Source organism: Sorex araneus, chromosome X (genome assembly GCF_027595985.1).
Source record: "Sorex araneus isolate mSorAra2 chromosome X, mSorAra2.pri, whole genome shotgun sequence".
Taxonomy (NCBI): domain Eukaryota; kingdom Metazoa; phylum Chordata; class Mammalia; order Eulipotyphla; family Soricidae; genus Sorex; species Sorex araneus.
Genome location: NC_073313.1, coordinates 107137064 through 107150718, shown reverse-complemented (window position 1 = coordinate 107150718; position 13655 = coordinate 107137064). Strand labels below are relative to the sequence as shown.

General features: G+C 37.6%; 1 protein-coding gene across 3 annotated transcripts in view; it reads left to right on the top strand.

The window, feature by feature from the left end:
* Positions 1-13655, top strand: part of ACSL4 (acyl-CoA synthetase long chain family member 4) — a 102180-nt gene that overhangs the window by 78377 nt on the left and 10148 nt on the right. For all 3 annotated transcript variants that reach the window (XM_055121934.1, XM_055121933.1, XM_055121932.1), the window contains exons 10-13: positions 3419-3558; positions 4722-4894; positions 7764-7838; positions 12178-12369. In XM_055121934.1, the coding sequence (XP_054977909.1) occupies positions 3419-3558; positions 4722-4894; positions 7764-7838; positions 12178-12369 (580 nt within the window). The remainder of the gene's footprint in view (positions 1-3418; positions 3559-4721; positions 4895-7763; positions 7839-12177; positions 12370-13655) is intronic.

Below are 13655 nucleotides of genomic sequence, written 5' to 3'. Positions count from 1 at the left end.
ATTAAAACTAGAATGTGGTCTTAATATTATTTTCTTTCTTTTTTAATTTAAAAAATGAGAAACCTTTAGGCCTTCTTTAGAAAAATTGAGGAGCATATCCAACATATGGGGCTGGTTAGTGACGGAATTGAGTATCAAATAGCAAGCCTTGGAATTTCCTCTGGTGACTTAGAAACTGTTTTGAGAAAACTGCCTAAGAAAAGAAATTTAATTGTAGTGATCCAAGATCCTTATATGAAGTATTGTTTATTACCAAAACAAGATGCTAGATTTGATAGCTTTGTAATGATAAATATTTAATAGTACACTTAAAGAAATTTTCTGAAATATCTATCACAGTGTTTTCAAATTGTATAATCAAATTATTCTCTAGTGCTTTAGGCTTCAGAAATCCCACTGAGACTGTATCACTATTGCTGTATTGTAGTCAGACTTCAAGTCTTATCCTACTATCGTTTGTAGAATTACTTTATAAATGGAAAGTCTGAGATTATATATAATGAAATGCTCTGTTAGGTTTTTCTAGGAATTACAGATGAAAGATTCTTTATGATGTTAGTATTCTAATTAAAAATTATTAAAGAACAGAAAGGTTTGAGTAAGTCAGGGTAACGTATGTAGGCTACTCCGGTTAATCAGTGAGCTTACAGACCAAAGGCAAGGCATGTGATTAGCAATAAGATAAAAGGATGCTGATAGGTTGTAATATTGGTAGTAAGTAGCCTTCATGTTTGGTCTATAGTCTACTTTCAGCACACATCTACCATCTCGAGTGAGCCCTCCAAGCATCATTCACTTAGTGGTCCCTTCTCTATCCCAGCTGTCTTTTCCACCAGCACGTGAAGCCATAACACCCAAAAGGAGAGAGAGAGTAAAAGGGAGTTTGCCTGCCACAGAGGCAGCAGTGGGGGATGGGATGGGGGTGGTGGGAGGGATATTGGGAACATTGTTGGTGGAGAATGGGCACTGGTGGAGGGATGGGTGCTCGATCATTGTATGACTGAAACGTAATCATCAAAGTTAGTAAGTCTGTAACTGTATCTCACAGTGATTAATTAAAATAAATAAATAAATAAATAAATCTCAAAGGCCAAAACATAAATAAGTAAAATAAAGAAAAGGGTGCTGATAGTAGTTTTCATTATCCCTCCCGTGTTTTCAGCACTGTGCTAAGTGCTTTAGAGAACACAGGGAAGGGGTAAGGACTGTAGAGTATAGGAAACAATTTCTAAATGTAAATAGCAGTGAGCTGATATGCTCTTCATCCATTCTCCAGTTGCCATTGGTTGTTATTCTTTTTGGGGGGATAGCACACCTGGTGGTACTCAGGCCTTACTCCTGGCTCTGTGCTTAGAGATCACACCTGGTAGGTCTTACAGGAACATATGTGGTGCCGGTGATTGAACCTAGGTCAACTATGTGCAAGGCAAGCCGCCTTAATTGCAGTCTTATCTACCTGTTCCTCTCCTTTGGGGATGCTGTATTCTATGGATGAAATACCAGGGTTTGTTTGTCCTCTGATTTTATAGTGGATTAGGTTAGTTGTTGGTACTCATAAGAGATCAGAAGTCAGGAAGAAAGAATGCTCTGTGTGGTTATAGCTTATGCTCCTTTACTGATGGGTCGCAATTTTTGGAAGCTGTAAGGGGCTCCGTAGATATTTTCCTCATTGGCTATAACCGGTCTTTCCAATGGTTATCTGTTTCCAATGCACTTATCTCTTTTGTACTTTTTTGGCCTAGAGATAATAAATGGTTTTCCATATTGCAAGTCAACTGTTCTTCATCAAGCCCTATTAATTAATTCCCTTAGTTCTTTCTACTAATTTATGAATCAGCTTTTTAAAAAAATCACTGAAGGATCTGGAGAGATAGCACAGAAGTTGGAGCATTTGCCATGCATGCAGCCAACCTACATGTGATTACTGTCAGCCCATATGGTCCCCTGATCCCACCAAGAATGATCCTGGACACAGAGCCAGGAGTAAGCCCTGAGCGCAGCTGGTTGTGGACCCAAAACAAAATAAAATAATTTGAGGATTTTTAATAGAATCTGTTTTCTTTTATTGCTTCCTCAGAAGAAAAGATTGATATAATAATATAATATTTAGTGAAAATTCAAAAATGAATATTTTTAAAGTATTGAGCCAATTGAACATCTTTAATGCTAAGTTGAAATAAAGGATTCTTGTTGAGTTAATAATAAATGCCACCAGCTTGTCATTAGCTGTATTGTATTCCTTATTCATTAAAGTCTTGCTGAGTCTATGATTGGTATCTAGTGTTGAAGGACCATAAAAATGATTCTTACATCTATCTGTCAGAGTCCCATGCTCTTTTTCCCCACTTTATAGGCCATATACCTTTAAAAAGGAATGGCATAAGTTACTAAAGGCCTTTAAGGGAAGAACTGGAATTTTCCTATCACAGATATAGACAGGTATTTCAATTAAACTATTGCAGTTCCTATTTTTTAAACGAAGAAAGGAAAATAGTGGCATGGTTTTTTTTATTGAATCACCGTGAGATAGTTACAAAGCTTTCATTTTGAGTTTCAGTCATACAGTGATCAAACACCCATCCTTCCACCCATCCTTCCCCCCACTTTCCAACCCTCCCCCTGTCTCTATGGCAGACAATTTCCCCCACTCTCTCTCTCTCTACTCTTGGGCATTATGGTTTGCAATATAGATACTGAGAGGTTATCACATTTGGTCCTTTATCTACTTTCAGCACACATCTCTCATACAGAATGATCCCTCTAACCATCATCAACTTAGTGATCCCTTCTGTATTCCAGCTGCCTTCTCCCCCAGCTTATGAGACAAGCTTCCAACTATGGAGCAATATTCCTGGCCCTTTTATCTACTTTCCTTGGGTGTCAGTCTCGTATTATGTTATAATAGTGTAATGTTTGAATACCAGAGTAGACGTCCCTCTCTTCCCCAAGATTTATTGAAATGTGATGTTGTATGCCATGGGTCAGAGTGATAGTGCAATGCATAGGGCGATTCACTTGCATGCAGCTGACCCAGATTTGATCCCAGGCACCACATGTGATACCTGTGTGCAAAGCCAAGAGTAATACTTAAACACAGCCAGGTGTGGTCCAAAAGAAAACAAAAAAAATGATGTTTCATACCTTTGTTGTTTGCTTGATGGAGAGTAAACCTGGGACTCCTGCATATAAAGCATGTACTCTGTCCATTAAACTTATCTCTGTGGCTCCTCTAAGTTTTTTTTTAAAATAATGAACATGTCACTGAAATTACTTGCAAATAAAGTAATATCCATTACACTGTTTATCATACTGTAAGTATTATAAAATAATGTGATATTGCAAGTAAGATTACATGTGAAGTCTGTCTTCGTGTTATTGGAACCCTTTCAGATTATTGAATATTTTGCTTACCTTTTAGGAAATCATGGATAGGATTTATAAGAATGTTATGAGCAAAGTCCAAGAGATGAATTATATTCAGAAAACTCTGTTCAAGATAGGGTATGATTACAAATTGGAACAGATCAAAAAGGGTTATGATGCTCCACTCTGCAACCTGTAAGTATATTTCATAGTTTGGCTTCTTTGTGTTTGTGTGTCTGGAAGATGAATAAGAAAATGACAAGTTGATTTCGTTTGCAGATCAGCAGTATGATTATAAGACTGCTTTTTCTTATTCAGGTATAAGCCTTATTGTTTCTGCAGCAAGCAGAGGAATATGATTGTGCCAATTTCCTAAGTCTCAATTCATTGAGTGAATAATTATAAAATTTGGTATATGAAAGAAAACTGGAGTAGAACTTTTAGTCAAAACAGTTGCATTAAAAAAACAAAAAAAAACAGAAAACAAAACCAAAAAAGTTGTATTTAAAAAATATGCTTCAGAAAGGAAAAAAATAAAAAATAAAAAAATAAAATATTATCATGAAAAACCCCAAAAAATAAAAAATTAAAAAATTAAAAATATGCTTCAAATCTGAAGGCTTTTCAATATTTAGTCTGCACAGGCGTTTGAGAATATAGCAGATAGGGTGCTTGCTTTGCCTTTGGTTGACCCGGGTTCAATCCTTGGCATCCTAGGGATGCCCCATGCACTCCCAGGAGTAATTCCTGAGTGCAGGGCCAGGAATAACTCCTGAGAATCATAAGGTATGCTCCCCCAAAGATTTAGCGTGCACAAAAATTTCTGATTTATTGTATTCATAAATTGACAAGTATATGGACAAATTGTTCGAAATGCAGTGCAAGGGGTGGAGAATGGAAATACTTTTTCAGTGAAGGTGTGGTAAGATGGATGACTAAACATTCCAAAGATAACTAATTTTTTTCATTTTGTAAATACTTTTCATAACAGAGCAGTCACTTATTTGCCATTTTATGAGTTTTTCTGGTGTTATTCAAGGTGTCTCCAGTTAGCACTGTGTTTTGGGTTATACCTGGACGTGCTCAGGGGTTACTCCTGTCTCTGTGCTCTGGAATCACTCCTGGTGGGCTCAGGAGACCATTTGGGATGCCAGGGATCAAACCTGGGTTGGCTACCTACAATGCAAGCACTGTACTATCTCTCTAGCCCCAGTCATTTCATTTGTAACTTTCACATTTATGTTATGGAATAGAAATTCTTGGCCACACTTGTGCACTCTTTCATAGAATTTATAAATTGGTCTTACCAAGAATAATGTATACATATAGTAAGAAAATTTATGTTCCCTTTTATTAAGGGTGTTATTTAAAAAAGTGAAAGCCCTACTAGGCGGCAATGTCCGAATGATGCTGTCTGGTGGAGCGCCACTATCTCCTCAGACTCACCGATTCATGAATGTCTGCTTCTGCTGCCCGATTGGTCAGGGTTATGGATTGACAGAATCATGTGGTGCTGGAACTGTTACTGAAGGTAAACACTTTGACTTTATTTTATAAATTGTATATTTCATTTGGTTTGGGGGGCCACACCCAGCAATGCTAGGAGCTACTTCTGTTTCTAATCTAAGGTTTCTTAGGGTTCACTACAATATTGCTCAGGTGACCATGTGGTAATGGGGATCAGCCTCCATCATGGAAAGCATGTGCTCAGCATTTTGAGCTATTTTTCTGGCTAAATACAAGCATTTATTTTATTTTGACCACACTGAGCAGTGCTTCAGGCTTACTCCTGACTCTCCACTCAAGGATCTCTCCTGGCAGGGCTCAGGGGACTCATGGGGTGCTAGAGATTGAACCCAACTTGACCGTGTGCAAGTCAAGTGCTCTGCCCAGTGTACTATCACCACAGCCCCATTCTCATCTTCAGTTTTTGAGATTTGAGTTATTAGTAAGTATTTTTAATGTCACTTGGAATTCTGTATTAGTTACTACAATAATGCCCATCTGCATTGCAGTTGGGGAACTTTCCAAAATTTAGCATTAGAAGCTTAAGATTATTATGCTCTTTAATTTTTAAGCCCTATAAGTATTTATGTCACACTGTCAGTCCTCAAAATTCTGTCACCCTAGTCCTTTGAAATTCTTTCTCTAAGTTACTACTTTTTTGGAGAATTGTACTTTAAACTTCTTCTCAGACCTATATTTCTGCTTACCTATTTTTTGCTTTCTTTTATGTTATTTCCAACAGTCAGTAGAAGGGTTTTTCAACTTTGACATCATTGAAATTTTGAACGAGTTAATTCTTTGTAGTTTACAGCTCTCCTGAGCATTGTAGGATACTTAGCAGCTAGATAGTAGTAGTAATGGATCTCCCCTTACTCCCCAGTGTGGGAAAGTAAAACTTATTTTCTAAATAGTGCAAAATATACCACAGAGTGGGGAAAATTACCATATTGTAGTGGTTTTCTTTTGGACTATCGTACATTCATTTAAAACTCGGTATTCCAAATCAATGCCAGTATCTCAAATCACCTCTTCATTGTCTGATTGTGTCCATTGTATTCCCATCCTAAAGGGTATTATGCTTGAAGCTATCTTGATGATTTCTTTTTAATATCATTAAAATTCATGTATTCCCTTCATTATTGTATTACTTCTTTCTCTATGTGTCACTTTTGACATTGAACCTTTTATTCTCATTATTCTGAGCTATTTCCAGATGTGTCCGCCCATAGCACAGACAGCTCATTCACCTCAAACACTGAATCATACAGCACATACCTAGTTTTCTAGACATCTTCAATATTTTTATTGAATCACTGTGAATTACAACTTACAAATTCTTCATGATTGAATTTCAGATGCCCAACACTACCACTACCTTCAGCAGTGTCCACTTCTCTCCACCAGTGTCCCTGGTTTCTCTCAGACCCCGAGAGTGCCTCCATGAGAAGCATTTTTTCTTTTTTCCTCTCCCCACTTTAGGTACTGCGGTTTAAAATTCTGTTATTGGTGCTTGTCCCTTTACCTCTTTTCAGCACGTAGACCTGGTCCAGAGTAACCACTTCCCTCTGTCATTGTCTGCACGTTAAATATTGCACCATTGACATATTCATTATTATTTTCTATAACTTCTACATATATACATCAGACCCCTCAATCCAGAAAAGCCAGTCTTGTCTCTCTCATACTTCCACGCTTGCTCTCGTCATTCTCTATGTACTGATTCTTCCTTTGGAATACCTTATTGGGTAATTGATAGTAGCCATCTTCCTTTGAACGTTTCTTCAATTATGTCTTTCCTAACAATTTTATGCTATTTTCAATCATTCTAATCTCTAAAGATCTATTTTGCCTACTGGGAGTGCCATGAAGCTTAGTATTATTAGAAGTTAATTATTCTTACTGGATTCATTTTGTTTTTGTTTGGGGGCCACACCTGGTATTGCTCAGAGCTTACTGCTACCTCTGCAGGGATTACTCCTGAGGGCTCAGGGGACCTTATGTGGTGCCGGGATTTAAACCAAGTTGGGTATGTGCAAAGTAAGGACACCACACACTGTACTATATCTCTGTCCCTATTTAATTATTCTTTAAGCACTGTTCTTAGGTACGTTTTAGTTCCTTGAGGGTACAGTTTCCTTATCATTTAAGTGTTTTTGTCACTCTGTTTAATGTAATTATAATACAAAATAGATTTTCCATAATGACTTGGTTTGAAGTATAAATGAATAGGACAATAATGATTATCACCACCTATTTAATAATAGCAGCTAATACTTTTTAACCACATTGTCCCAAGTAGTGTTGAACCAATTTATGTATCGTTTCATTGAATCTTAATAGCATACACATTTCGGGAGATGGTAACCACTACTGGAGCTACTCAGTGACTTCTCCCAGCCCAGTGCTTGGGTTGTTCCCAACAGTGCTTGGAGAAAGCATGTAGAGTCAGTAATTTAATCTTGATTCCTGCATGAAAAACATGCACTTAAGCCTGTTGAGCTATCTCTCCAGCTCTGTGTACTGTGTTCTGGTATCTCTCCAAACTGAAACCAAAAATAATGTGGCTACTTTTGTTGAAATTTTGTTTTATTTTTGTAATATTAAATATTTCCATGTCCTCAGTCTCATAAAATACTTATATGTTTTTGGTGATAAACGTGCCTTTTCCTCTTTTTTTCCTTTTTAAAAATTGAATCAACTCTGAGATACACAGTTACAAAGTTGTTCATGATTTGGTTTCAGTTATACTATGTTTATCTTGAAATTTTAATATTGACTAATTATCTTGTGATTAGTACTCCTTCTCTCTCCTATCATCAGATAGATTCTGACTCTAATACCAACATTTCTAGTCTGTCATATGTTATCTAATATATTAATATTTTCCTTTATAGTTACTGACTATACTACTGGCCGTGTTGGAGCCCCTCTTATTTGCTGTGAAATTAAACTAAAAGACTGGCAGGAAGGTAAGAATGAATTCAAGTGATTTTAGTTCTATAGACAACCATTTCTTTCAAGTGTTAGGTTGTCTGTGGTAGCAAGTAAGACTTTACTTTTATTTGTTGTCCTATGCTTGTTTTTCCGCCAGATCATCTTAAGGTCCCTAAAAGCAAAAGGAAAATATCTGGAATCTACATGTAGTGGTCCTGAATTTGGGAATACTTGATAGTAAAAGAATAAACCATTCTTAGTAGAGCATTACCTGTGTTTGGAGATAGTGTGTATGAGAGAGAGAGAGTCAGAGACAGAAACAGAGACACAAACAGACAGAGATAGAGACAGAGAGGGGAGGAGAGGGAAGGGAACAGGAGGGGAGGGGAGGGGGAGAGAGAAAGGGCAAAGAATCTTCAGATTTCCGGGGGGTTAGACTAATTACATACATACACATATATGCTTGTGCACACACCAGATTCCTGGATTTTGACCCCAGTAAATGTTTATGATTAAAATTCCACTTTCCATTGCTGCAACTTGAATTACATTGGAGGATATTATGTTACACAAAATATATCAGAGGGATAATAAATATTGAATGATCTTATTCATCTGTGGAATATAAAAGAAAAAGACAATATGGAATGATAACAAACTCTTGGTCTTTGCTAACAAAACTCATTTTTTAAAAAAATATTGAATAACTGTGAGATACAGTTACAAAGCTTTTATGTTTAAGATTCAGCCATAAAATGATCAAACAACCTTCCTCCACCAGTGTACATTTTCCACCACTAATGTCCCCTGTATCCCCCCCCATCCCAGTCCTCCCCCTGCTTCTGTGGCAAACAATTTCCGCAGTACTCTCTCTCTACTTTGGGGCATTATGTTTTGCGAATTTTCCCAGCATCATTCAAGCCTGCCTGCCTGGGGCAGATGCTAGATAATTTGTTTTCTGTTGCTCATTTTGAATATCATGAGAGCTCACGCAGCTGCTTTGCGGCCGCATGCTTCTGGAATCCTAGATTGTAGATAGGTCGGTTCCAGAGACATTTCTCTAGGGCACTAATCCATTTTGGGATTCAATTGGGAGTCTCTGGACCAAGGCTGTTCGTGCACCAAGCCTGGCGGAAGCTTGTGGGCATGACAGCTAGGTCGCAGAGTAGGTGGAGAGCTGAAAAGGGACCGCCAGGTGCCTCTGCTGCCTTACAGCCTGGAGATTTGCAAGTCTTATGCAAGTCCTGGTACTTGCATAACTGGGCCTTGATTGTGGGAGCTCTAAATAAATAATTTTTTTTTTATTTTAGGCATCATTAATTTTTAAAAAGTAATTTAAAAATACTAGTACACTAAAATATTAGTACAATATCACTGTATCACTGTCATCCCGTTGCTCATTGTTTTGCTTGAGCGGGCACCAGTAACATCTCCATTGTGAGACTTGTTACTGTTTTTGGCATAGCTTTCAGGTAACTTGCCAAAAGGAGGGAGAGAGAACAAATTGGAATGCCCTGCCACAGAGGCGGGGTGGGTGGGGGGGATGGGATTTGGGGGTGGAGGGATAGTGGGCTCATTGGTGGTGGAGAATGGACACTGGTGGAGGGATGGGCTCTCAAACATTGTATGAGGGAAACACAAGCACAAAAATGTAAATCTGTAACTGTACCCTCACGGTGACTCACTAATTAAAAAATAAATTAATTCAAAAAAATCATACACTTCTCTCTCCCATGGTAATGAATTTTCCAATTTTTGAATAAAAATAAGATAATAAAGCTACCACAGATCCAGATATATTGTACATCAGTATCAAAATTATTTTAGATGAGTTATTTGATTACCTGTTTGTATGGCCACATCATGTGGTGCTCAGGGCTACTCCCAGCTCGGTGCTTGGAGCACCACTAATGGATTTTTGGCTATACACAGTATGTTAGGGTTATTCCTGGATCTATACTCAGAAATTACGCTTGGTGGGTTCAGGGTACCATATGGGATGTCAGGGATTGAACCCAGGGTCTGCAGGTGCAAGGCAAACACCCTACACACTGTATTGTCTCTACAGCCTTTGGTGGATTATTTATTGAGAAGCCAAATCAGAGAAACAAGGTGTAGACAAAAATATGTTATAGACAATTTTTTTGTTTTGTTTTTATTTTTGTGCTTTTCTGGTACTGTGCCTTAATGTCAGTTTTTGGGTCAGTTTTTCAGAGTGCTTCCAAATTTGGTGGTAACTTTGGAGGTTGCCTTGCTATGAAACTAACATTATACATGAAAAATAACGTTGATATTTTGCAGGTGGTGCTGCTTTGTTGTATTAAAATAGTAAATATTTTTTAATGATAAGAAATGCAAAAATGCTGAATGGAGTGCTGTTTTTAGTCCTTTAGAGACACAAAATTTAATCACCATCTTAGTTTGTGAATTCAGATTCTTGTATATTTTCCTTAAAGTAAGACTTATTGATTTGTTATTTTTTAATATTTCAGGTATCCTTATTATTTTGCTTTTGCTTTTGTGTTTGTGTTTGAGCCTCGCCAGAGGTGCTCAGGGCTTACTCCTGGCTCTGTGTTCAGGGGTCATTCCTGGTGGGCTTAAAGGAGCAGTGTGATGCTGGGGATCAAACCCTTGACAACTGTGTCCAAGACAAACACCTATTGCTTTGGTTCTGTCTTTCTTTTTACTGTGATAACATGGTTTTATAAGTTTTAGCTGTACAACTTTTCAGCTTGATATCTATATAGTGTGAAAATCACAGACTATAACTATGCAAATCTAGTGGTATAGTCTATTATACAACAGCTAGAAGTTAGATGCAGCCTAACTACATTTCATAGTTGGCTAAAATATTAAGCAACACATACCATTACTACCACTGAGAGTCTAGTTTTTCACATACCATCATCCCAATCAATCCCTTCTATTTATTTACCCTCAAATATACTGTTTTTATTGAAGTATAGTTGATACACAACATTAATCTAATTTCAGGTATATGACATAATGGTTTGAAATTTGTATACATAGTGAAATGATCATCGAAATAGGTGTTCACCTTTTTCTCTCTTTTTTTGAGTGGGGAGGGCACACCTCTGATGCCCAGGGTTTAGTCCTGACTCTGTGCTCAGAGATCACTCCTGGTAGGGCTCAGAGGACCTTATGAGGTACTGGGGATATTGAACCCAAGTTGGCTGAATGCAAGGCAAGTGCTCTACTATCTCCCCACCTCCTTTAACACTTTTTTCTTAGCAATTTTCAAAGTTGTAATTGTATCTTATTGATTAAAATCCCCATGCTTCATATTACAGCTCCTTGACTTATTTGATGAAAGTTAAAATTTTTCAGTAATAAACTGGCAATGAGTAAATATTAAAACTATTTTAGAAAGATAAAATATTTTGGTATTTGGTATAAAATATTATTGTAGGGGAGGTTTACTTTGGTTCTTGGTGGTGGAATATGTGCACTGGTGAAGGGATGGGTGTTTGAGCATTGTGTAACTGAGACTTAAGCCTGAAAGCTTTGTAACTTTCCACATGGTGATTTAATAAAAAAAGAAAGAAATTAAGGCATTAAAAATATTATTGTCAATCATTTTTTTGCAATGTTGGCACTTGAATTCAAGGCATTTGCTCTACTGCTGAAGCACATCCTAACCCTGTTAGAGCTTTTCAAGCAATGGCTAGTCACAGGAAAAATTAAGAATATTAGATTTCCTTCCTGCTTACAATGTCTTCCACTGAGTGGGAAACTCTAAATGATTCTTTCTTTTGATAGACACTTAACTACCAATAGGATTCTTTGATTGAGATCTTCTTAGAAATAAATACAAACTATACTGATTGTAGCATATGAATAATTTACAAAACACAGTGTCAATTGCTGTCCTTATTCAGGCAAATTTGATATTCACAGAGTTTTGAACCCTAAGATCTTAACATGTTCTTAGTGCAAATTTTTATGGTTATAGATGTTTGGGGATGACTGATGATTGATGATTATCACTCAGTCTTTCCAAAAATCACCATCACCCATTAGCTTCACATTTACAGGGTTTTTTTTTTGTTTGGGGACCACATTCAGCAGTACCCAAAGCTTATTCCTGACTCTGCATTCAGTGATCACTTCTGGTAGGCTTGGGGGACCATAAGGGGTGCTGGGGATCAAACTTGTGTTGGCCTCATGCAAGGCAAATACGCTACCTGCTGTGCTGTTGTTCCAGCCCTCACATGTACATTTTGAATTAAATACAGATGCCTTTTTCTTATGAAGTAATATGAGATTTACTAAGCATAAAAACATTAGTAATTATTTTGATCTTTCAAAATGAATTAAAACAAATTTTCAGAATAATTTGCTTATGACTTTCAGGTGGCTATACAATTCATGACAAGCCAAATCCCAGAGGTGAAATAGTAATTGGTGGACAGAATATTTCCATGGGCTATTTTAAAAATGAAGAGAAAACAGCAGAGGATTATTCTGTGGATGAAAATGGACAAAGGTGGTTTTGCACTGGTGATATTGGAGAATTCCATCCCGATGGCTGTTTGCAGATTATAGGTCAGTATATTCCTTTTATGTTTTCCTTTTGTTTTTGCAGATCCAGCATATACTAAAGATAATGTTAGTTGAATGACTAACAGGATCCACAATTATGAATTCAGTCTTTGGGAAAGTTAACTGACTTAACCTGAGTTTCTCAATCTGTAAAATGCTAACCTGATAGGATTGATGTTATGATCAGATGTTTAGAGCATAACAGAACCTATATCTTTGTATTAGTTGGTGGTAAAAGTAGTAACAATGTATGTGGGGGAACAGGATAAAATAAACAGACTAGTATTAAAAATAATTGCTCAGACATGTTTTCCTTCAGCTAACATGTGTTTCTGTATAAGCATCTACCATAACATACACATTCTAATTTTTCTTCTCCATTCAAGACTGTGTCTATTACATTTCTCCAGTTGCCATTTGCATTACTAGCCCTGAATCATAGAAAATATAGATTGATAGAAAAAGGTATCAGTCCTTTGCATTAGTCATTGTGAAATTGTCAGTTGCTTTGGTATTGCTCTAGTTGGGGAGATAGTACAAGGACTAAGGTGCTTGCATTGTACACAGCTAACCTAGGGACCTCCAGCAATACCTGTGGTCCCCCAAGTCCCACCAGGACTGATCTCTGACCACAGAGCCAGGAATAAGCCCTAATCACTTCTGGGTGTGGCCCCAAATCAAACAAGCAAAAAGTGATGCCAAGATGCAATTTGCAACTCCGTAGAAGAGAGCTAGAGGATATGCTGAGTCAAGTCAGTCAAGAGAGGGACAGATACAGACTGATCTCTGTCATGGAGGTATAAAGAAGCATAGTAATCAAATAACAAACAGGCAACAGAATCTGAGAGCTGGCCTACAGAACTAAGCTTACTACGGAGGGGAGACAGCAAAGAAGAGGGAGGTTGAATGTGGGAAGCTTTGAAACAGTGGTGAAGAGAAAAAAACAGCAGTGGGGGAGGAGATGTTGGAAAATTGTAACATGAAATGCTCTCATTGTCAGTATTGTAAATCATAATGATTGAAAATAAAAGTAGTGGCACCAGAGGCTGGTGAGATAACTAAATGGGCTGGGTGCATACTTCACATGTGGGACCCACAAGTTCAATCCTGTCACCGCATGGTCCACTGAACCCTGTTGGGTGTGGCATCTCTGAAAAATATACTTAATTTTGTTGGGGATTTTTGGGGGGAGCAAATCTGGCAGTACGCAGAGCCTACTCATGATTCTGTGCTCAGGGATCGCTTCGGATAGGCTTGGGAAACCATATAGGGTGCCAGGGATCTAAACC